Source organism: Balaenoptera physalus (assembly GCF_965194825.1).
Source record: "Balaenoptera physalus genome assembly, chromosome: 8".
In the NCBI taxonomy this organism is placed as follows: Eukaryota; Metazoa; Chordata; class Mammalia; order Artiodactyla; family Balaenopteridae; genus Balaenoptera; species Balaenoptera physalus.
In genome coordinates, this window is record NC_138887.1 from 75352697 (window position 1) to 75377583 (window position 24887).

Genomic DNA, 24887 nt, shown 5'->3' on the forward strand with positions numbered 1-24887 from the left:
TCACCGGTCGGAGTGCTGCTGCGGAATGAAGAGGAGGGGGTGATGGGCGGGGTCACGGGGGGAGTAAGGCTTCCGCTGCTGTGGCGAGGCGGCGTGGACACATTCCCTCGAGACACGGAGCTGGACAAGGTCAGCGAGAGCTTCGGCTGAATCTTCTTCTTTAGGGACTCCTGCTCTCGGCGGGCAGCGTCTGTCATGAATCTGCAGCAACAGTGGAAGGGACCATTTATGAGTAACCAGGACCATATACAGAGCAGGATTATGACCGTTAACTCAAGTCTCGACAGGTGCTCCACGCCGGGAAAGGGGCTTATTCACAGGTCTGTCCCAATTTCAAAAACTCACAACCGTTGCCCTTTTCCTACATGATGAAATTATCTCCTAGCTCCTTGTTTTAAAGTTCCTCAAAGTCAGGATCCTTTCTTCCCTGGGCAAACCCTCTGTGCAGGAAATGGATCCACATAGACTCCGTACTCACTACAGTGCCTTCAGTTACAAGACTGCCTCTCTGGGAAGGTCCTCTCAACCCTCAGAAAGTACACCTGCTCTCAAAGTTCCCCAACCACCCCCAGCTACAGAGGACTTCCTTCATCTGTAGGTTGGTAGTATTTATTGTTTGTGCCACTGAACATATATGGCTTCATGAAAACTTTGATTCTTTTTTGTACTCTGGATTCTCATATCATTATTTGGGTTTTTAACACTTTCTTGGCTGACTGAAGGTCTTGTCTCCCCAGCCATTAGCTGAAAAGAAAGGACCCGAGTCCCTATAATCGTTGCTAGCACGCTGCCAGGCCCATCTTAGCAAACATTTATCAAATGAGTGAACAGACCTGACCAAGCAGATTCAATAAGAGGGTACGAGCACTGTACCAGGAGGAAGATCACGGAGAAAGATTTGTTTATGTTGTGATCTTATTACTCATAAAGGGAAAGGTGACTTTCCTTGATAGTTTCACTTCGGAAACTTCAAAGTTATTCTTTCAACACTTCTCTTATGTTAGTTATATTCAAACTTTGTTCTTTTCTCACTGTTTAACCTAGCATTTCATAAATTCATGTAATAAGAGATTGAAAACAATCTATGAAGTGGTATCTCCTACCTAAAGAGCAAATGTCAACTGCATTTTTGAAAATTGCGATGAAAAGCCTAGTGAATAGAGTATATGAAAATGTTTAGGTGAAAAAAACATACACTTGTGCCCACTGCCTAAGTGAAGAACCAGACCATAACCATACCTCTCAACTCCCCTCCGTACCCCGCCCTCTCACCAACTGTGTTTTGATTGTTTTAATACAATTCATCGTAAACTAATTCCATTGCACTTAAACATGGTATTTTACCCAACCCATTTCACATTCTGCCTACAAAATTCCTTCATATTTGTCTTCATTACACTGCGGCATTTTGTAAGTCAACAGATAGTTCTCATGCCTGGTAAAAAGCTTTGAGTTGCTCAAACACCCAATGAAAAAATGTTACAATGGAGTTACAGTGTCTTAAAATGTCTACTTTTACACTTGGAACATGGATGGCACATTTCTTGAAGGGCTTTTGCAATATAATCTATATGCATAAACTGGATTTTATATGTTGAACCAAACTGTAATAAAGCTACAAGTTTTGCCTTGAGCTCTTAGGTTTTGTGCTGCAAGATGGTGATGATTTAAAAAGAAGAAAGGAATGACAATGTAAAACAGAATTGTTTGCACCCGGCAGCCACGTACTCATTTATTTTCAGATGTAAAGTTGGTTCTATTGCTCTTAAAACTTCTTTTTTCCCTCCTCATAAACCTCTACTCAAAATCTGGACTATAGAGAAAAGCAGGAACTGGTGCTTTCGCTTATTATTCTAAGTACAACTGCTAACTGGCATAGTGCTGAGCTTCTTCAACTGGGGCATGCAGTGCACCAGGGAGTGGGTGAGACCACAGGCTAAACATATTGCTTCTTCCAGGAAGACCAAGTATTCTCAGTGTAGGTCATTCAAGTTAGTTTTTAATTTTTTTTCAATTTATTTATTTAATTTATTTATTTTTGGCTGTGTTGGGTCTTTGTTGCTGCGTGCGGGCTTTCTCTAGTTGCAGTGAGCGGGGGCTCCTCTTCGTTGTGGTGCGTGGGCTTGTCACTGCGGTGGCTTCTCTTGTTGCAGAGCGTGGGTTTCAGTAGTTGTGGCTCGCAGGCTCAGTAGTTGCGGCGCACGGGCTTAGTTGCTCCGTGGCATGTGGGATCTTCCCAGACTAGAGCTCGAACCCGTGTCCCCTGCATTGGCAGGCGGATTCTTAACCACTGCACCACCAGGGAAGCCCTAAGTTAGTTTTTTAAATAGTAAAATAAACACAGATATGCTATGGAGTAGAATGAAAAATTTACATCTTGCATCTTAGTTAACAGCATGGGACTTGGAGTCCGGCAGGCCAGGGTTCAAATGCTGGCTGTGTGACTTGCTATGTGACTTGAGGCAAGTTGATGAACCTCTCTAAGCCTCAGCTTTATTCTCTGAAAAATGGGACTAATAATTGTAGATAAAGGGTTAACATACCTCTTTTCCCTTTCTATAAGAGACTTTGATCTTTGGTTAACTCTGGTAACCTGCCAAGACGGTAAGTCAAATATGCTACTGGGCAACACTGCTTATATTAAGACTGACCCCCAACTGGTAAATGACATCTGGACTGGGAGGAGCTAGAAACCATCTACCCACACCTGTTAGGAAGCCAGAGCTTTGGGCTTCCTGAGCGCAGTGATCTTGCCCCTGAACATGCCCCTTGCAGAGAACTGGGGAGCGTGGCTAGGGAGTGTCATAAGAGCTTTGATTCCAGGGCAGCTCCCACCTTTGCCCGAGGGGCATCTTCTATCTGCATCTGGATAGACTGCCATGTGTACCAGTAAGAACTTCACAGAAGGTGTGACGCGGCCCTGCTGGCAGGCTGTGGCTCCGTCTTTTATCTCTGAAAAGACCCAGCGCCCATGGCGGCCTCTGGTCATCTTGTGAGTCTGAATATTCATGGTGGAGGAAGGTCACCTGCTGGTGGACAAGGCAATAATAGTGCTGACTTCAGAGGACTGTTGTGAAGATTAAACGAGGCAGCAGTGCCTGTCATGTAGGAAGTGGCTGTTATTATTATAGAAAGCTTCATAAATGTGGTCTTATCTGTATATTCCATCTACCTTACTCCAAGTTTCTTGAGGACGCACTGCATGTCTATGGCTCTGAAAGCACCTGGTTCATGCCTCATGTACAGTAGGATGGGATGTGGAATAGCTGACCAGGAATCAGCCCAGAGAGTGCATAGAGAGTGTCAGAAAGAAACTCTTGCCAGAGAGAGAGAGCGAGCTAGCGAGCTTTGCAGTGTCTTCTCTTACTCTGGTTAAAAAGTATAAAAGTATCACAGCTCACAGTTTTTATTGTAAAATAAATACTCTCCTACAGCTCAGAGATAAAAACAACTATAAACAACCACGACAATGTGCACACACATATCCCTCACCTTCACCCCCTCATGGATTTGGTTGGCTATGGACAGCCATCTATTTTTGGCTTGTATCTGCTAAGTGCTTTCTAGAAGCGAGAACGAGGCACCATGTTAAAAGCATTAAACATGAAACTCATAAAACACTTCTGCCAACCCTTCTCTCCCTCCACTCTCCCTCCTTCTCCCTTGGATTGGTGGTTATGAACTTTCAGCTATACCCATAAATCAAGGCAAGCTTGCCATACCAAGATACACAGCTGCAGAATTTATTCCTGGTGACAAATCACACACACGCATGGGCATAAAAACGCCTTTGGAGCGCTGGATAAAATTCACCAGTTTCTCCCTTGGCAGTGTTGCACTGTTCCTCTTTCACTTACCACCCATGACTTTACTTATTTTTTTGAGACTTATTTAAACCTTACAGTTTTCAAGCAATGTTCCATCAATACAGTTGTTTGTCAAAAGATGGGTGGATTCCTAATGGCAAAGAATCACCTGGGGAGACAAGTTTATAAAGAACCTGATGAGGCAGAATAAATAAAGGCTGTGACCGCAGCCAAGAACCGGACTTGAGTAAGTTGGCTCTGAGCATTTTCCACCTTCAAGGGCAGCTGCACTTTGACATATCCTTGAAGGACCAGAGCCCAGATCTTTCCTTCATCAGGATTAGAAATGTTTCCCCTGTATTCCCAGATGAGAGGGAGTTCAGGCTTGGGAAGCCACACCACTCTGTGGTCTGATGAGTTTTTCTCAATGGATTTTGACATGACTGGTGATCTTCTCTGAAGTCCTCAGTAATCGCAGCCAACATGGGGTTTTAGAGCAGGGAGGAACCTGGATGAGACAGATCACCTAGTCCAACCCCCTCATTTTTCACAGTAACTGGGAAATGAGGTGAAGGGGGCTGTTCAAGGTCACTTTGCTGGCTGGTGGCAGAGCTGGCATCTGAGAAGTCAGCCTTGGGACCATATCGAACGCTCCTGCTCCGCCAGGCTGCCACTGGCACAGCAAAGAACCCTGAGCTTTCTTGTGTTTGCTGGAGAGTCACGGTTAAGTTGAAAGGGGTTAAGGAGCTGAAGCTTAGGGCCTGAGGAAATGCAGAGGGAACCCCTCGGGGGTTTACACGTTGGAAGTGGGGCAACTGGAAGAGCAGGAGCCTTCATCCTCCCAGGGTCTGCCGAGTTCTGCTGTGTGGGGTCCCTTGGCTCCTGGGGGCCCTGGATTTGTAGCCTCACTGGGCTGTGATGCAGGGAAGGCTTGCTGTGCCCTCGTCCCTGAATTCTTTCTGCTTTGCAATGGCAACTGTTCTGAGTACTCGTGTGCTGGTGCGGGCTTATGCTGGCTTGTGAGAGCTGATCATTAAATTTTTAGGGATTTAGGCCAGTTGTTAAACATACCCATTATTAAAAATTAAATTATGTGATTGGGAGTTTGGGATTGACATGTACACACTGCTATATTTAAAATAGATAACAATCGTATGATATCCCTTATATGCGGAATCTAAAAAGAAATGATACAAATGAACTTATTTACAAAACAGAAACAGACTCACAGACTTAGAGAATAAACTTATGGTTACGGGGTGGCGGGGGAAGGGATAGTTAGGGAGTTTGGGATCCACATGTACACACTGTTATATTTAAAATGGATAACCAACAAGGACCTACTGCATAGCCCAGGGAACTCTGCTCAATGCTATGTGGCAGCCTGGATGGAAGGTGAGTTTGGGGTAGAATGGATACATGTATATGTACGGCTGAGTCACTTTGTTGCGCACCTGAAACTATCACAATATTGTTAATTGGCTATACTCTGATGTAAAATAAAAAGTTAAAAAAATAAAATAAAATAACCAACAAGGACCTACTGTATAGCACAGGGAACTCTGCTCAATACTTTGTAATAATCTAAATGGAAAAAGAACTTGAAAAAGGATACATGTATAGTAAAACTGAATCATTCTGCTGTACACCTGAAACTAACACATCGTTAATCAACTAAATTCCAATATAAAATAAAAATTTAAAAATAAATTATGTGAACTTAAAATTAAAAAAAGCATATTAAAAATAAAGGTAACAATACACAAGGTTTATCAGTTCTTATCATTTTCTTTCATTTTACTATCATCTATGCTATTTAGGTTATTTACATTAATAATGTCATATCTGTTTGGTAGAACTACTATATGATGCTGTATGCTACTGCACATCTCTTCCCAACTCTGTTCAGCAATGTAATGTTGGTTGCTTGAAATCGGCCATGATGGGAGTATTTAAACCATGGAAATTGGCAAATATTACAAATCAGGGCTTTCTCCCCACCCCAAGAGTCAGCCGTTAAACATTTACCAGTATACCTGTAGTTATTATTATTATTATTTTAATATGGAAAAAGAGCATTTGAACCAGGCTCCTTGCCTATTCACTAAAGGAGCTAATCGGGGGCAGGGATGAAGGATGGATACGGAAGCCTTCTTTTCCTTTTTAAAAGTATAAAAGTAAGACTTCTCATTAAAGAACACTTACAGAAAAATTTTTATGGATTTGTGACTTGTGCTTAAAAACATTTTAAAAAATTCAGTAATACACACACAATTGAGGGTACATATTTACAAGCCCAGTTTAAAGAAGAATAAAATGACAATCCATGTACTCACCACTCAGCTTATGAAAAAATTTTTTACCAGAACCTTTGAAGTTTGCAGATACAACTATGGTTGATTTTTCAGGGTATTTTCCTTCTAGTGTTGCTTTTCTACACATAGAGTGAACTGGATATTTCTTAAAGAAAAAAATAGTCACTTGAGGGTTCATTCACTGTTGACTAACACCCTGCAAATCTGTGGTCAGGCAAAGTCATGTTTTCATTTTGAAACTGAAACTGCCATAAGATTAATTTTAACTTTCCTACAAATCAGAAATGCCCAAGTTACTTTAATTTAATATGGTCATTTGCAGTAATATTTGTTATTGCTTGGGGAAGTACATATTCCTTAAGTAAATTTTCAAGACTCCATTATAAATCTTTTAAATCCTTAGACCACAGTTCATTCAGTCTGACATATTAAACGTGGAAACATGACTATAACACCGCAGGGGGAAAATGTCAAATTGCTGGTCCATGGAGACCAGTTTCAACCACAAGCTCAGGAAATTTACAGAGTTGGCTGGAGCCCGGGCCGAGCCCGCCCTGCACCTCACTCTTGGGCCAAACACCTGAGCCCAAGTGTCCTGCTGGGGCAAAACCACTTGGCTTCCGCCTGCTCTGGAGAACCCAGTGATGGAAGTGACCACTAGAAACTCGAGCCTCTCTCAGAAAAACCTGCAAGAATCCAAACTCTGAGATGCATGGCGTGGTTTGGTTGTTATTATAAGACTCTGAAGAGGCCGTGTAGTCCAGAGGCCGGAGCTGTGTGTCAGGAGGCTCGTTTTGGGGAGAAGAAGCGGGTGGCCTCTGGAAGTCCCAATGCTCCCCCCAACCCCCGGTCTGGCCCTGGTTTTTCTACTTGTTAAAACTGAGGAGTTTTGGTTTTATGGGTATAAGAAATATATCACCCCTATGTTCCTTCCCAGCTCCAACAGTCAATGATTCCCGCAGGCCGTGTTTCCCAAACTTTTTTTGACCTCAATCCATTATAAGAAAGCCTGTACACACATATGTATAATTAGGTCCGCAATCTGCAATTTTGAAATCTCTAGAGCTCTGAAAATTGGAAAGTTTCTTATGTTTGACAGCAAAACTCACGGGGGGACCAACCCTGCCGTGAACTACTTAAAGGCTATTTACACACTTTATTTATTGTATTTAGTGTGAATATTTATATGCTTCACTGCACAAACATCAGTGTGTTTGATTACAGGGGGCTGCCCTGGACCCTGTAGGGAGAGTTATGTAATAGGCAGTATTTGCACCATATTGTCTTTCTGAAATTAGAACTATGACTTGTGAAACATATCTGGGCGCAAAGACAAAGAATTTTTATGTAAACATCTGAAACAAAAATTTCTTGAAACAATCCTTACTACCTGCGATATACTCTGATATTTTTCTATTCTATTTGATTTTAACAAACTATCCTGGTCATGACCACCACACTAATTTCTTGACCTACTAATAGGTCATGGCCTGCAGTTTGAAAATATCAGTGTAGCAGTTAAGAGGTGGGCTTTGTAGGCAGACTGTTTAGATGCTAATTTCTCCTCTATATTCTCCAGCTGTGTGACCTTGGGCACGTTACCTAACCTCTCTGTGCCTCAGTTTTCTTCCCTATAAATGGTGAAAATAAGGGCTATCTTACAGAGTTGTGAAGATGAAGTGAATTAATACATGTAAAGCACTTGGAATAGGGCCTGGCACTGGGTGTTTGACAAATGTCATGTGAACGACTCTTGTTCTGGAAATCCTAACTCACAAACCTTTCATTCTGACGCTTAACGTCAGCAGTTTGGTTACTTCTGAGCTGCACTACTGAGTATTAGAATAAGTATTGCCATCATGAGTTCTGCTGATTCTGAAAGCAACAAGCCACCTTCACTGATTCTGCAGGCATTGATTGATTAAATTACTGCTTCAATCACAGGCAAATTTGAAAAAGGTAGCTACAGTAGCTGGAATACAAACAGATGGTTCCTCTCCTTAGGGACAACATGCTGGGAGGTGGAGCATCTATAAAACCACACACCTCCTCTTCTTTACTTCTCTGCCTTGATTTCTTGAGAAGAACCCAATTGTAGAAGACTTTTCTAGCAGGACAGGCAACAGGAGCACAGCTACTTGATGGAAAGATGTTTTTCTATGCAGTTATAGGCTGCCCTCTACTTGGGAGATTCATAAAGTCGGACAAGGCTCAGATGTGGTCCACAACCAGACCTCTGTACAAAGTACCACATCCAACTGCTTCATCTGAAGCTCAAAAGCTTTGATCTGCCTTTTCAATGGCCCTTTGGGCATTGCCATGTTTTGGTGAAAACCAGTTTGTAAAACCAAGAAAGCTTTTGAGGAAAGCTGCTAGGAGCTGGCAGATAGACCACAGTTCTAAACACTCTCAAATCTGCTAACTCATCGCTCCGGACAGTGGGATCTCTGACCTGACAAGGACAACAATCGATCTTTCCAGTGGAGAGTACCTTAGGGATTTTCCTTTTCTCCAACTACTACGATGCGCTATCCAGGACAAGGATGGATGGAAAGCCAGTAAGGAAGCAGAATGATCCGTAAGACATTCGAATAGAGGCTATGGGAATAACGGCACATTTCAGCATGTGATCATGTGTGGTCCACATGTCAGAGGATCTGGCTGTTCTAGGTCTCAAAGTAATGATGGCTTTCAGAACACACATCTGCTAATAAATTCATGGGGCGGCCACTCTCATTTTAGCAACTTAAAGCCACAGTGAGGTTGAGGGGTGTTTGGTGAGAACAGCTGGCCAGTGAAACATGACCTGCTGGCAGCAAGTGGAGTGACTGCTTGTCTGCGCCCCTTCATTAAGAGAAGTGCCTTTCCTGGTGATCAGGGAACTTAATAAATGTTCTTCTTTTCAAAGACAAGAGACAATTTGGATTCCCAAGTAACATTAATTTCAGAAAGTTTCTAGTAATGTTTTGAACAATCATATGTTTCATTTCTCATCCCAGAGCTATTTTTGCCTTCACAATCTGAGGCCTATGGGGTGGATTTTGAAGCTTCATAAAATTTTTCACAGTGTCACCAAAACTCAGAGCCTCTTTTAATACACTGCTATTAAAAATTTAATGCAAAATAATAAAACTAAAAGAAGCACCAGGAAAAAACCCACACCATCTGATCAGATCAGTTTGGCACTTAACTTGTGAGGGGTTTGTGTGTTTGTGTGTGTGAGATTTTCATCTGATATTCACATGGGTTGTGGGCATAATTTGTGAAGCACCACCAATGAATTAGATTTTGTTCTTGGGTACCAAACCAAAACCAACAGATTTATTGCATTAAGTGAGACACCTTTCTTCTTCCTCCCTTTTCTTTACTAAGTTTACATGTGATACATACAGGAGGATATAGTTCCTGGACTTTGAGGAGTAGTTCCAGTCTAATTTGCACAAAATAAATTAACACCAGGGCAAGCCAATTTCATATCAGACATTGTAGCTAGTTTATTAAGAGTTCACCTTATTTTTGGGGACAGGGAGAGGAGAAAAGAGAAGGACATAAGAAAAAAGAGAAGAGGTGATCTTCCTCTTAACTACTCTCTTGACAACTATATTTTCTTTGTTTTTTTGTTTTTTTTTTAAGGGCAGCTATAGTATAGCTTGAGTATTCTAAAACGTTAAAAAATATTTATTTAGGGACCTCCCTGGTGGCGCAGTGTTTAAGAATCCGCCTGCCAATGCAGGGGACACGGGTCGAGCCCTGGTCCAGGAAGATCCCACATGCTGTGGAGCAACTAAGTCCGTGCGCCACAACTACTGAGCCCACGCGCCTAGAGCCCGTGCTCCGCAACAAGAGAAGCCACTACAATGAGAAGCCCGCACACTGCAATGAAGAGTAGCCCCTGCTCACCGCAACTAGAGAAAGCCCGCGCGCAGCAACGACCCAACCCAGCCAAAAATAAGTAAATAAATTTATTTAATAACTAACACTCGGTTGCCCATTTCTATTGCCAAGTGGTATACCTTATCTAACTACCATCTACCATCACCAGCCTCTCATTAAGAAGAAAAAGCCACTGTAACATAAAATATAGGAAGGACATAATCCTGGAATAAAATAATCCTTTCATGAGAAAGACTGTCTTTTATTCTGAGATTATGATAACAATAGAACAAGAGAAGAATAAATGTACTTAAATTTTTTTGAGATGCAGAGGAGCTACAATATAAAATTTAATTTTATTATTTTGTAATCACATCATATGTACATTGTAATATACTGTTTATAATAATATGTTGCTTATAATTATTCTCTAGATACAAGTTATTAAAAATATCCAACTTTATTTTCTATCATGGCCATTGCTCAAAATTCAGTTTCAAGGAATGTTGACTAAAATGGAACTATTAAATTTAGGAGGAATCATTTGCAATATGCTGCAAACTGAAGGAAGCCAAATACATGAGCACTCAAACCCGGGGACGTCTCCTTTCCCAGAGCTTGGAGAAAGAACACACAGAGGGGCGGTGGGTGCTGCATGCCCCTGCCCCTGGGCCCCATACACCCTAGGCAACTTGGAGGCTGCAGACCAACAGAAACACCCTTACGAACAGCATCATTCAAAGACTAGTAGCTGTCTGTGAAGAGTACTTAAGAATTACTTTTTTTTTTAAAACCGATAATCTCTTTCCCGGAATTTTAGCACTCAAATGAAATTCATGCATGGCGGCTAAATAACTGCAGTAATGAACAAAATCCCATCTCTGAATACTATTACTTTGTATATTCCCAATAAATACTGGGTATTTTCTCACAACGAAGGAATAATACAGTTAATCTACCTTAATGGCATCTCTGGTTCAGGTTCCAGCAATCGCTACTTAAAGCCACAGGTCAGCGTAAATTATCAGTGAAGCAATTAATTTTGATTTACTTTAGCCCGAATAGAGTAAACCGTGGTCTCTTTCATCGTCAATGCCAAGAATAAAAACCACTTCTGAAAACGAAGCCCACAAATCTCTAGTTTGACGGCCAACTGGAATATCCCTCTGTTGGCAACTCTCTATCATCCTTTCCATTCCTTTTCTACTTTCATCGAATTGGAAATAACTATGGCTATTTCTTCCACATGGTTTTCATTGCTAATTTGACATCCGTGTAAAAACCAATGAACAAAACAAAGAAGCTGTATTTTATGAGGTTTTGTGGTACAAAACTACAAATAGCTTTTGAGTTTCCTTGTTTTGCCTCCTCTGGAAGTAAATTAAATGAGTTATTTGAGGTTTCCATGTAAACTGCTAATGAGATGATGCATAACTCTCCTCATAAGCTGGGAAAAGTTTAAAAACTAAAGAAAAAAAAAAAATTGGATTTTGGTCTCCGGAGTTTTAGTTCCAGTATCGTTAACAGCTGTGAACACAGCTTGGTTGAAAGTCGAGCTTCTGGGGGCAAACTCCTGATTTAGGTATTCAAGCTTAGGCAAATCATTTACCCTCTCTCGTCTTGGGATCCTCATTTATAAACCAGAGGTAACCCTAACACCTACCTCATGGGGGTTATTGTCAAGATCTCGCATGAAAAACACTTGGCTCAGCATAATACTGCACATATGTCAGAAGGCTGCTCAGAGTCTTGGTATTTCCATGGGTGTTGGCCCTATGCCCCTGACTCTCACCCAGGAATTATGTTAAAAATGTAACAGCCATCTGACTGGATAATTCTTATGTAAGAGGTCATTTGTGCAGGGAACCTATGCAGGCCAGTCTACCTAAGATGGACTTAGACAGAAATCTAAGTCTGGGGTCAAAAGTCTCTGTTTCCAAAGAAAAGCACTTCTCTGATGCTGCCATGACCAATCCACTTAGGTCGGCTCTTCTGACCAAGTGGGCTGGGTGACGGTCAACATTTAGTTAAGACAAGTGACTTGGAGTGAATCTAGAGCCAGGGGATGGGGTGAACTGGAGGACTCTGGCTGCGGAAACTTTGGGTTGAGAAAGAGGAGAGGAAGCATGTGAGATGGAAGAGGACTCTCAATGTCAGAGGAGATCTCACACAGGTAGGGCTTGTTTATGCCAGGGATGGCACGCACAGGGTCTCCAGTGCCACTTATAATCCACTCAGCCCGTGAGAGCCATTGCAGCTCCATCCCAGCCCTTTTCCCTGTGCTGCTTATGGATTCAGCCTTAGAATCTTCCTTTTCACCAGCCCTAGGTTGCCACTATCCACTGATTAAGGTGACGCGTAAGTTGAAAGTTTGTGCCATCTCTGACTTACACATTTCCCCCAATATCCACTGATATTTCCACTAATATTTCAACTAATATCCCACCCGAGGCATATTCTAACTCAGTTGGTACATGCATCATCCATCCTCAGAGAAGCAGGGAGCAACGATGGCATACAATACACTTAATAGCTGAGAGAGAAAGTTGACTTTGTCCAAGACGAGAACTGTCCCCAAGCGAGGCAAGGATATTCAGCACACATTCAGATAACTGCATGCATTCATGAATACAATTACAGGGCCAACTCCTCATTCAAATTTATTTTTGTGTATATGTGACTCACTTATATACAGAGTAGCAGTCAGAAGAGCATTGTTTGGGAACAGGGTGGAGACAGCAGCATTTTCTTCTTAAATGGATTAATCCACTTAGGCAGTGAAACTATTTTGGGGGGCAAAGTCAGCTCTATACATGGGTTGTGCCTTTACAAAGTATATGCCTGTGGGCATCACAAGCTTACAGACCTCAAGTTTCATGGGCCTCGGAAGCTGATTATTTTTCCAAGTGATTTTTCTTTCCTTTTGTTGCAAGAGTTCAGTTAAGCTGCTTCTGGACTAAAGTGTTTGGTGTTCCCTGTTTTCCAGGAGGTTTGCACCTGATAAATGCATTTAGGTATTGGATTCTTCAGATAAGTACACACACATTTGAGGACTGAATAATCATTTTTTAAAAAATCAAAGGGATATGAACGTCCAAGTCTCTTCTTCCTGCTTGACTTAACCCAAGGAGTTTGTGAATGCTAAAGATATTTGACAAGCTATAAACTGTGAGTAAATGCTGGGGGTGAAGAGGATGAGGGGGTTGAGGATGGTGATTATTTAAATTTTTTATTAGAGATAATTTCAAAAACACACAAAACTAGAGAGGTTAGTGTGATGAACTGCCATGTTACCAACATTTTGCATCTTGGTTAAACTTTCTCCCCTCTTCCCTTTTTAGGCCATGATTGTTATCATTCACATATTTCTTATCATCCTGTGTTCATCTGATCACTTGAAAAATATATAGGGATAAAATAAATAGCAGAAGAATAAGGGAGAAGGCAAGAGAGAAGAGAGAAAAAAAAATTTCAACATAGTCCCTGGGAAATACCTAATGAAGATTCAAAATTGAGTAAGATGGTTAGTGGCATAACTGCAGGGTCTCCCTCTGACATAGACACAGCTAAACTATAATGTCTGCAAAATTTGAGCACTATTATACAGAGGATATACTGTTGAATGACACACCAAAGGTTTATTAATATGGAAGGTCTGAGCCAATGGCTCCCAACTCTCAGCTATGGGGGACCCATTATAGTGCTGAATGGTGCACTGCTTTGAATATCATAATGGTACTGCTGGGGTCCTTTAAATTTGGGGGGAAAAGGGAATAATACAAAATTACTAGTCAGTACTGCTTCAAAATTAATTTGTATTTTACAAGATCCCCTAATCACCTTTCCCCCATATGTTCCATCCCAAACAGGGACTTTACAGGTTATTTTGAAAAAAAAAAAATTCAGGGTATGTGTGTGGGTACGTGTTTAAAGTTTTCAAGAATGTCGCTGTATTTAACTGCTAATGAAGTGTTTCTTGGAGGGGCTTCCAGACCTTCAGTGGATTTACAATGAGCAGTCTTTATTTGCATGCCAAAAGCGTGCACTAATCCTCAGCATCAGCTGGTTCCCAGAAATACATGTGCCCCCCAAATCCTGTTTATCCTGCTGGTTTATTTAGCAAAGCTTTTCTTCACAGAGAGCACAGGCCTCCATTTCAGGCTGACCAACCTGCTTATTCCAAATCCCTAATTAATGTAATTAAAGCTTTAATGGACTGCAGCCAGGATATAAACCACACAACCCCCCTTTTAAACTTGTTGCTTGATGAGTGTGCAGGACTGGTCCACGGCAGAGGGCTTCCTGTGTGAGGACTGAGGCCCTGCTCTCCCAGAAGGCCCTGGACACCTCTCACCCAATGCCCAGGCCATTTCTGATGCCCAGGGAGTCAGTCGTTCGTCAGGTTCATGCTCACAAACCGAACTGCCCCCCACCCCTCTGGTGTTCACCGAAGCAAACGGGTTCTCTCTAAACATTCCTATACATGCTAGTCTCTTGGGGATTTTTCTACTGCCATTATGCCCTGGGAAACAAGGCTAATGTCCTAACTAAAATACTGAATACTTCCCAGCAACCTAGGAGAATCTTGTTAGATCCTGCAGAGCCCTCTTGTATTAACCCGCCTGCAGAGAATCGCTCAGAACCTTTCCAATAACCAAACCCCAAAGGTCTACAGCTTAAACCCAGAGTGCTTTTAGGTGTTCCTACAAAGTGCAAACTGAGCCACAATGGCTCTGGTGAGTTCACATCATCTAGGCTTCAGGTGGATATCTGGAAGTTAATACTGGAGAAGGGAAAAGGATTTACAATTTTAAAAAAAGCCTTTTCAGTATGTACTAAGCTAGACGTCTTCTATTACCTTACTGAATCCTCACAACCACCTCGTCAGGGGTTATTATCGGTCCCATTTTACAGATGACAAAATTGAATCTCAGAGACATCAGGTAGTTTGCCCAAGGACCCACTAAATGCTAATAAAATGCTGCGGGAAAGATATAAGCAAAAACGCTCAAGATCTGTGATGCCCAATCCAACAGCCATTAGCCTATGAGGCTACTGTGCACTTGAAATGTAGCTAGTGTGACTGAGGAACTGAATTTTTGATTTTATTTAATTTTAATTAATTTAAACCTAAACAGCCACATGTGGCTAGTGGCAACCATATTGGATAGCATGGAAATGGAATGTTTCCATCATCACAGAAAGTCCTGTTGGACGGTGCTGTTATAGCTGATAAAAGTTCAGTTCTGGATATGCTGGGTTTGAAATGGTGGTGCGACATCCAAGGGGGATAAACAAACAGGTAAGCAACCTAGACTTGGGAGTCATCCACCCAGAGAGGAAAGCAGGAGGGCACGCAGGGAGGGAGAGCAGGGACAAGGGTTGAGAAGAGAAACTGGGGGTGGCGGTGGAGAATGCCTAATTTTAGCCAGCAGGAGGAAAGAAGCCCCCAAAATCACTGAAAAATGGAGTTCTTATACTTTTTTCAGGCTTAATAATTTATTTCTCCTCTTACACTTTTAGATAAGCATTTGGGGAACAAATATTTTGCTTAAGATTGAAGATCTACCTTTTATAATAAAAAAAAGTACATGTATTTACTGTTTACATGACTGTTTGGTGCAAAGATATCTTCCCTTTGAAAGGTATGACATTTATGCCCTCCAGCTCAGAGCTGGGTACACTATGTGCAGAAAAATGTTAGCCCAAGACACAGCATCCCATGGCTTTGATGCAACATGCAGGAAGTGGTTCAAATTCAACTGCAAACTGTCCACAAACTCCCTTAATAAAGAGATCCCAACAACTTGTTGAAATAAAAGCTCTGATGCAGCTCCCTGCTGCGAAGGGTACTTCACGATGATTTTCACTTAAACCTCCCCTTTCAGTTGCCTGGGGGAAGTCTTCATGAATTTATCTGATCCTGTATTTCTTACTGTGTAATCAAAGTTATCCAGAGAAAAAGTCTAATTCTTTTCCTCGTTGGGAATGAAAAGTTCGCTCACAATGCCTTTACAGTAAGGAGTTTCACTTTGGTAAGATCTGAGACCAAACTCTTTTCCTTTGGTGAGAAAGATCCTGGGCCAGTCTACCCCATGCTCTTTATCCTAGTGTCTGGAGCGCCCACTGACTTCAAAAGGGAATTTCCTACCCACCCCTGTAGATGGAGGTGGGTGATGCACAGAGGGAGGAAGGGGAGGGGGTAATGAGAAAGGTACGAGCAAGGCGATAAAGGAGCCTGCTAAGGTTAAGGTTAAAATTAAAACACAAACCTTGAAATTTAGAGTTCTGAAAAGCCCATTAAAAGATTTCCAACTTATGGGCTTCCCTGGTGGCACAGAGGTTGAGAATCTGCCTGCCAATGCAGGGGACACGGGCTCGAGCCCTGGTCTGGGAAGGTCCCACATGCCGCGGAGCAACTGGGCCCGTGAGCCACAACTACTGAGCCTGTGCGTCTGGAGCCTGTGCTCTGCAACAAGAGAGGCCGCAATAGTGGGGGGCCCGCGCACCGCGATGAAGAGTGGCCCCCGCTTGCCGCAACTAGAGAAAGCCCTCGCACAGAAACGAAGACCCAACACAGCCAAAAAATAAATAAATAAATTTTAAAAAAAAGAAAAGATAGAAAACAAATATAGATGACAAAAAAAAATTTTCCAACTTTTTCCTCTATATAATTACAATGGGGCTTTGGTGACTACTCACTGCACCAAGTGGCCCTAAAGCACACAACGCAAAATTGGGGAGAGAGGAATTCTGGGGATTAAAATGCAAGAAGCATGCAAACAGAATGCCAGGGTTGCCTATTAAAATGGGGAAAAGACTGGAGGATGCCAAAATGAAGCTCCCATTCTCCCCACCCTTGCTTCTGATTGTCCTAGGTAGTGTTTGCAACCACAGTGCTGAATTTACATACAGCCGACTTCCGCCTCATTTATGCAATTAACCACAACTTTTCTGTGTGTGCATCACTCCCTGGGAGAACATGAAGAATCTGCAAGGAGATGTTATCTCTTTCAGGATAACTGGGAGCCATTTAGTGGGTAATTCACTGAATGGAACCCCAGTGCCTTTGAAAGAGTTGATTCATCTCCTGCGGGGCCTTGAGAATGTGCCTCATCAGGCCTAATGGAACCAAAGGGACGTCATTACAGAAGAGCTTGTATTATTTTCCTTTTTTTTTTTGTAACCAAATTGACTTTTTCTGATCTTTTTAATTTTAATTTTCTTAACAGTGCATTGTTAAGAAAAAACAAAAACCAGAATAAGGCCGCACCTTTCGGGCAAGGAGGACTGGGAAGAGAATGTTCTTTTCTAAGGCCTGGCTTCTCTCGCTCTCCACCTGTGGGTGGAGGAGGGACGTGGACAGGGAGACCCCGTCGTGAACAGTGCTGGGTGGGCGAGGCCTGGGCAACCTCCAAGGGGCCTTCAGGATGCTAGACGGTGGGCACATTTACTGCTCTAAAGATGGAAACCACTTGTCCCCTTCAGGCTGCATCAGAGCTCAGCTCAAACCCTTCCTTCCCCTTCATCTCCTGCCCTGATTGAAATTTCCAGAGGAAGAAATTCCAGCCCACCCATGGGAGCCCTTCCAGACGCCCCATTCCTCTTATATGCAAGCAAAGAGATACTCTGGCCACTTAAATTCTGACCTGCCCTCATTTTACTGTAACTGAAGCCTAATTTCTCTCATTCATTCTTGGTGAGGTTCAGACTCAGCAAGGGCTGTGGTGCAGAGAGACCACGGTGGGAACTGCAGACAAGACCCACATCCAGCTCTACCGCATGCTAATCACATGCCTGTGATCAAATTTTTAAGCTCTCTGGGTTTTGGTTCTCTTATCTGTAAAATGGGGGTATGATTTACTCATTGCTTTCTTTCTGCCAGCTCTGGAAGAATGCAAGGTGGCTCTCCGGGATCCATAAAAGTACAATAAAATAGAATGACTGATAAGAAGGGCAGAAGAAGTAGGACAAACACGAGGCTGGGGACATAGCAGAGAGGCAGGGATGGGGCTAAAACAAATGGGGCTGAGAATGTCCGCTGACATAGTTGCCATGTGGGTTGAATGTTCCTGAAAATCCTTGTAAGTTGGAAAATTGTGAATGAATGTAGGGAATTGCTCCCAACATTTGCAGCAGCTACTGAGCCCAGGACTATGTGTGCTGTAATTCTACTTAACAAGTATGTATGGAGGTACAAGGGCTGAGGGAGACGTGGAGAGGAGGAAGCCAGCAGCCTGGTGGGGGGACCTAGGGGACAGCGCCAGTGACTCTCCAGCAGAACGTGGCGAGCACGTCAGGAGCAGGATGAGGCTTCAAGCAGAGGTTGTGTAAGGTTGGGCCAGGGTCCTGGGTATTGAGAACTGTGTGCAGGCACCCTCAGCATCTGCTATGTCTGTATGAATTCTGTGTCCTCTCTGTTTCCAGACTGCATTTCCGACTCTCACGTGTTAATAAGATGACTGCCAGGAAAGCAGCGCTCACATCTCTTACAAAAAAATGGAAAATCCTGCTCACCAGCTAAGGGTAAGAGGGGCGTGTGGCCAACACTGACCTCGCCATTCTTACTCCGTCTCCCATAAAGAGGTGCCACTGCTCAAAAACGACTGGATGATACTAACTTTCATTTTCACACAGGGTTCTCTGAGCATCTTTAATACCTGTTCAACCTTGACTCCATCTCATGTTCAACATCCCCATAGAAAAGGGGCCTCTGGATTTCCCAAGACATGCACAGGGCTCACCTTCCTTTCAGAATCTCCCCATCCCAACCCCCGGTGTGCTAATGAAAACTATTTTATTTGTGGCAGTAACCAGAGTGCCATTTACTTTAAAAATTTTAGCTGGTGAAGAAATGGGCCCTAGCTCTTAAAAGCAAGGATTACACTAGCCCGGTAACCAGTGAGATGGGCAACCACCAGCCATTTCAGCTACAAACTTCTGTTAAGAGTTTACTCTCCGGATGATCCCTTCGAGCAGGCCCTATTAAAAAAATAATCACCATCTGCTCGACTCCCTTCTTTTTTATTAAACTGGTCATTAATTACTGGTAACAACTAATTTCACCTGGATTTTATTGAGTAATTATAAAATAAACAGGGGAGGATATCAAGCTTCCTGCCTTGCTGAGGGCAGGAATTCTTTATGATGCTATGTTTCAAAAGGGGGCTGTAATAAACCACCAAGTTCCATTTAATATGGTAATTACAATTCTCAAAATTCATCCTTCCTGTGGTTAACGAGTACCTTCTTTCAGGTTAGCTCAGCCTGACTTCAGCTTGGGTCATTAAATAGCAAACTAGTTTTCACCCACTGGTAACAACAGATCTTTCATGGCTTATTGCCTAATTAATTGAGGTGCATAATTTGATCGCTATAACTTTTTAAAAATTTCATATTCCAGGTATCACATAGCAGTACGCTATTATTGTAGCGTAATTTAAAGTGGACTGAGTTTTAGGGTTTTGACTAGAATAGGTTCATTATCCTGGATAAGGTAAAGTGCAAAGTTTTACCAATGTTTTTCAACTACAACATTTAGGTTAAAACATTTGCAACAAGTCATTAATTTAATAACGTGCTCATCCAAAACAAATCATAACTCATTTCTTTTTACTGCAAAAGTAATTGAGTAATGAATAATGAAAATCACCCCACTGAAAAGGGCAGTAAATATGTTGACTTTATTATTAATACTCAGTTTTGGTTAATAAGGCAGCTATTAAATTTCAAACATGATGGACTTGATTTATTGACTTATTCAAGATAACAGTGAAATATTATCTAGTAAATACCAGGGTTCTTGCAAGAGAAGATCTGATCATGAAATAAATGAATTCAACTGAAATTTCAGCTCACATTTTTAACTATTCAACCTCAAACCTCTTACCCCTGTATCTCACATGTTCCTTAAAAGAGTTTTAATTGTGTGTGTGCAGGTGCACACACGCATGTGTGTGAGAGAGGTGGGGAAGGGCCCTAAGACAGCTTTCCACAGTACTCTGCACCCTGGTGAACTGGAATTCTCTGGTGAGTCAGTACTGGTTTGGTCACTCTTAGACTACCCAAAAGGAGTTCATAATAAAATACCAAGAAGATATTAGTTACACCTAAAAGGTAGTCTGTAGCCTAAGACTCAAACACAACATTTCAGTGACGGTTCAGGAGAAAGAGAAAAAAAACTCATTAAATGTAAAGGGCGCTAGTTGAATGTGTTTTTTAAACTCCTGTAAATAGAATTACAGTTGATTCTTCAGTTATTCACAGCAGTTATGTTCTATAAAGTTGCTGCAAACACTGAACTAGTGAAAATGGAGCCACTGTGTCGCAAGTACTGATTCTAAGTTTACAAAGAAATTTTAGTAAGTAGGCGAATTCGCAAATACAGAATCTGCAAATGATGAGGACTGACTGTACCTTATACCACAAACTTATACTATGCATTCACCCATGTATTACATTTGCTTATCTGCTGTAATTCTCTTCACTTATAGGACAACCTCAGCCCTATTATAAGCCTTTTAAGCAATGGCATGGCCCAGAACATACATACTTTATTTAGCAAAGCCTGAAAAATTTCTGGGAATCACTAACTTTTAGAAGAATTGGAATAGTAGTTAAAGTTTCAAGTCATATATATTTTGAGGACATTTCATGTTCTTGTCAAACATTTTCTTATTTATCTGCATATTTCAGAGAAGGGCTTCATTTCACACTAAGAGACATTAAGTAACATCCTGGTTTGTCTAGCTCTAACTCAACAGTGACTCTTTTTTTTTAAATTAATTTATTTATTTATCTATTTTTGGCTGTGTTGGGTCTTCGTTGCTGTGTGTGGGCTTTCCCTAGTTGCGGCGAGCGGGGGCTACTCTTCGTTGTAGTGCGCGGGCTTCTCATTGCAGTGGCTTCTCTTGTTGTGGACCACGGGCTCTAGGCGGGCGGGCTTCAGTAGTTGTGGCACACGGGCTCAGTAGTTGTGGCTCGTGGGCTCTAGAGTGCAGGCTCAGTAGTTGTGGCGCACGGGCCTAGTTGCTCCACAGCATGTGGGACCTACCTGGACCAGGGCTCGAACCCATGTCCCCTGCATTGGCAGGCGGATTCTTAACCACTGCACCACCAGGGAAGCCCAAAGATGACATTTTTGATATAAAAGATTCAACAAAAGATTTCTTGCCTGTTACCTTCATGGGAAGGATAGTCACAACTTAACCTTATGGGTAATGTGTGAGACCTCTATCTAGAAGAGTTGAAATTCAATTAAAACGTTTTAGTTGTTATATGAGCATCTGGGCCAGAGATCACAAAATGATGGCCTACAGGATGCTGACTCGAGACTAAAAAATGAGATTTGACGTGGCAATCCAGATTTCCAGATTTCCAGATTCTTTTGGAAAATTAGCAGCTTTGGCATCACTGGGCCTGAATTCTTACACAGCAATGAGTTGAAAGCAGAGAAGCAACCTGCCTCCCACATAAGGGGCATGGGCTCTCAAATTCACTCCCTAGTTTTCTAGTACCCAGCCAGCTCCACTCATTTACATCATCTGGCTGATATTCTTAAGCACCTAAATTTCCTACCCTTTGCCTAGACATGCAAAAAACTTCAACAACATGTTCAACAAATATTTATTAGATGGTCTGGCTTTCTGAAAATAGCCAGCTAAGCCTCCCTCCAATTTGGAGAACTTGAACTAGGTAAGAAAATCAATCTAAACAAACAAAAAGGCCACCAACAGATCAGCAATTCTCAGTGAGGGAAGGGAAGAGATGAAGTTTAAAAATGTACCAGAAGGATTTTGGTTGGCAAGGGCGGATACAAATGGGATTCCTCCATGAGGGAGCTGCACGTGTGCACGAGTGTGCAGGGGGCGGTGGGCAGACCTAAGGTAAAGAGCCACGATATGAATTGGTATTTGTAGGATGCACTGACTGTGAGAACATCACTTTAATTATTTGGCCAGGAAGAACTGGATTCACTTTGGGAAGGGTTTTTCTTAGCAGTATGGACAGGGAGGGCCTCTTACTTTGTTACATGCCTTTTTAAAAAATATACTAAGATCGAAAGAGACTTACAGACACAGAAAACAAACTTATGGTTACCAAAGGGGAAAGGAGGATGGGGGTGGGATAAATTAGGAGGCTGGGATTAACATATACACACTACTGTGTATAAAAAAACCAACAAGGGCCTACTATACAACACAGGGAACTCTACTCAGTGTTATGTAATAACCTATGAGGGAAAAGAATCTGAAAAAGAATATATATATATGTATGTATATATAACTGAATCACAGTGTTGTGCACCTGAAACTTACACAATATTGTAAATCAACTATACTTCAATAAAGAAATTGTTTTTAATATACTAAGATCCTGTGATGGGTTTTGAATGGCATTAAATAGTCCTTCAGGGGAGAGGAGAAGAGGGCGGAAGAGTAAGACACGGAGATCACCTTCCTCCCCACAGATACATCAGAAATACATCTACACGTGGAACTGCTCCTATAGAACACCCACTGAACGCTGGCAGAAGACCTCAGACCTCCCAAAAGGCAAGAAACTCCCCAAGTACCTGGGTAGGGCAAAAGAAAAAAGAAAAAACAGAGACAAAAGAATAGGGACGGGACCTGCACCAGTGGGAGGGAGCTGTGAAGGAGGAAAGGTTTCCACACACTAGGAAGCCCCTTTGCGGGCGGAGACTGCGGGTGGCAGACTGGGGAAGCTTCGGAGCCACGGAGGAGAGCGCAGCCACAGGGGTGCGGAGGGCAAAGTGGAGAGATTCTCGCACAGAGGATTGGGGTCGACCAGCACTCAGCAGCCCGAGAGGCTTGTCTGCTCACCCGCCGGGGCGGGCGGGGCTGGGAGCTGAGGCTCGGGCTTCGGTCGGATCCCGGGGAGAGGACTGGGGTTGGCGGCGTGAACACAGCCTGAAGGGGTGAGCGCACCACAGCTAGCCGGGAGGGAGTCCGGGAAAAGGTCTGTAGCTGCTGAACAGGCAAGAGACTTTTTCTTGCTTCTTTGTTTCATGGTGCGCGAGGAGAGGGGATTCAGAGCGCCGCCTAAACGAGCTCCAGAGACGGGCGCAAGCCGCGGCCATCAGCACGGACCCCAGAGACGGGCATGAGACGCTAAGGCTGCTGCTGCCGCCACCAAGAAGCCTGTGTGCGAGCACAGGTCACTCTCCACACCGCCCCTCCCGGGAGCCTGTGCAGCCCCCGCCACTGCCAGGGTCCCGTGATCCAGGGACAACTTCCCCAGGAGAACGCGCGGTGTGCCTCAGGCTGCTGCAACGTCACGCCGGCCTCTGCCGCCCCAAGCTCGCCCCGAATCCGTACCCCTCCCTCCCCCCGGCCTGAGTGAGCCAGAGCCCCTGAAGCAGCTGCTACTTTAACCCCGTGCTGTCTGAGCGAAGAACAGATGCCCTCAGGCTACCTACACCCAGAGGCGGGTCCAAATCCAAAGCTGAACCCCAGGAGCTGTGACAACAAAGAAGAGAAAGGGAAATCTCTCCCAGCAGCCTCAGAAGCAGCGGATTAAAGCTCCACAATCAACTTGATGTACCCTGCAACTGTGGAATACCTGAATAGACAACGAATCATCCCAAATTGAGCAGGTGGACATTGGGAGCAAGATATATTATTTTTTCCCCTTTTCCTCTTTTTGTGAGTGTGTATGTCTATGCTTCTGTGTGAGATTTTGTCTGTATAGCTTTGCTTTCACCACTTGTCCTAGGGTTCTGTCCATCCATTTTTGTTTTTTTGTTTTTTTTACTTAAAAAAATTTTTTTTCTTAATAATTATTTTTTATTTTAATAACTTTATTTTATCTTTATTTTGTTTTATTTTATCCTCTTTCTTTCTTTCTTTCTATTTTTTCTCCCTTTTATTCTGAGCCATGTGGATGAAAGACTCTTGGTGCTCCAGCCAGGCATCAGGGCTGTGCCTCTGAGGTGGGAGAGGCAACTTCAGGACACTGGTCCACAAGAGACCTCCCAGCTCCACCTAATACCAAATGGCAAAAATCTCCCAGAGATCTCTATCTCAACACCAAGACCCAGCTTCACTCAACAACCAGCAAGCTACAGTGCTGGAGACCCTAGGCCAAACAACTAGCAAGACAAGAACACAGCCCCACCCATTAGCAGAGAGGCTGCCTAAAATCATAATAAGGCCACAGACACCCCAAAACACACCACCAGACGTGGACCTGCCCATCAGAAAGACAAGATGCAGCCTCATCCACCAGACCACAGGCACTAGTCCCCTCCACCAGGAAGCCTACACAACCCACTGAACCAACCTTAGCCACTGGGGACAGACACAAAGACAATGGGAACTACGAACCTGCAGCCTGCGAAAAGGAGACCCCAAACACAGTAACATAAGCAAAATGAGAAGACAGAAAAACACACAGCAGATGAAGGAGCAAGGTAAAAACACACCAGACCTAACAAATGAAGAGGAAACAGACAGTCTACCTGAAAAAGAATTCAGAATAATGATAGTAAAGATGATCCAAAATCTTGGAAATAGAATAGACAAAATGCAAGAAACATTTAACGAGGACCTAGAATAAGTAAAGAGGAAACAAGCAACAATGAACAACACAATAAATGAAATTAAAAATACTCTAGAAGGGATCAATAGCAGAATAACTGAGGCAGAAGAACGGATAAGTGACCTGGAAGATAAAATAGTGGAAATAACTACTGCAGAGCAGAATAAAGAAAAAAGAATGAAAAGAACTGAGGACAGTCTCAGAGACCTCTGGGACAACATTAAACGCACCAACATTCGAATTATAGGGGTCCCAGAAGAAGAAGAGAAAGAAGAAAGGGACTGAGAAAATATTTGAAGAGATTATAGTTGAAAACTTCCCTAATATGGGAAAG

The 24887-nt window shown here is 42.8% G+C and overlaps 1 protein-coding gene across 5 annotated transcripts in view; it reads right to left on the reverse strand.

Moving 5' to 3' along the window:
- The window catches only part of JAZF1 (JAZF zinc finger 1), a 344518-nt gene that overhangs the window by 52147 nt on the left and 267484 nt on the right, over positions 1–24887 (reverse strand). For all 5 annotated transcript variants that reach the window (XM_082472112.1, XM_082472111.1, XM_082472113.1 and 2 more), the window contains one exon: positions 5–201. In XM_082472112.1, coding sequence (XP_082328238.1) covers positions 5–201 — 197 coding nt within the window. The remainder of the gene's footprint in view (positions 1–4; positions 202–24887) is intronic.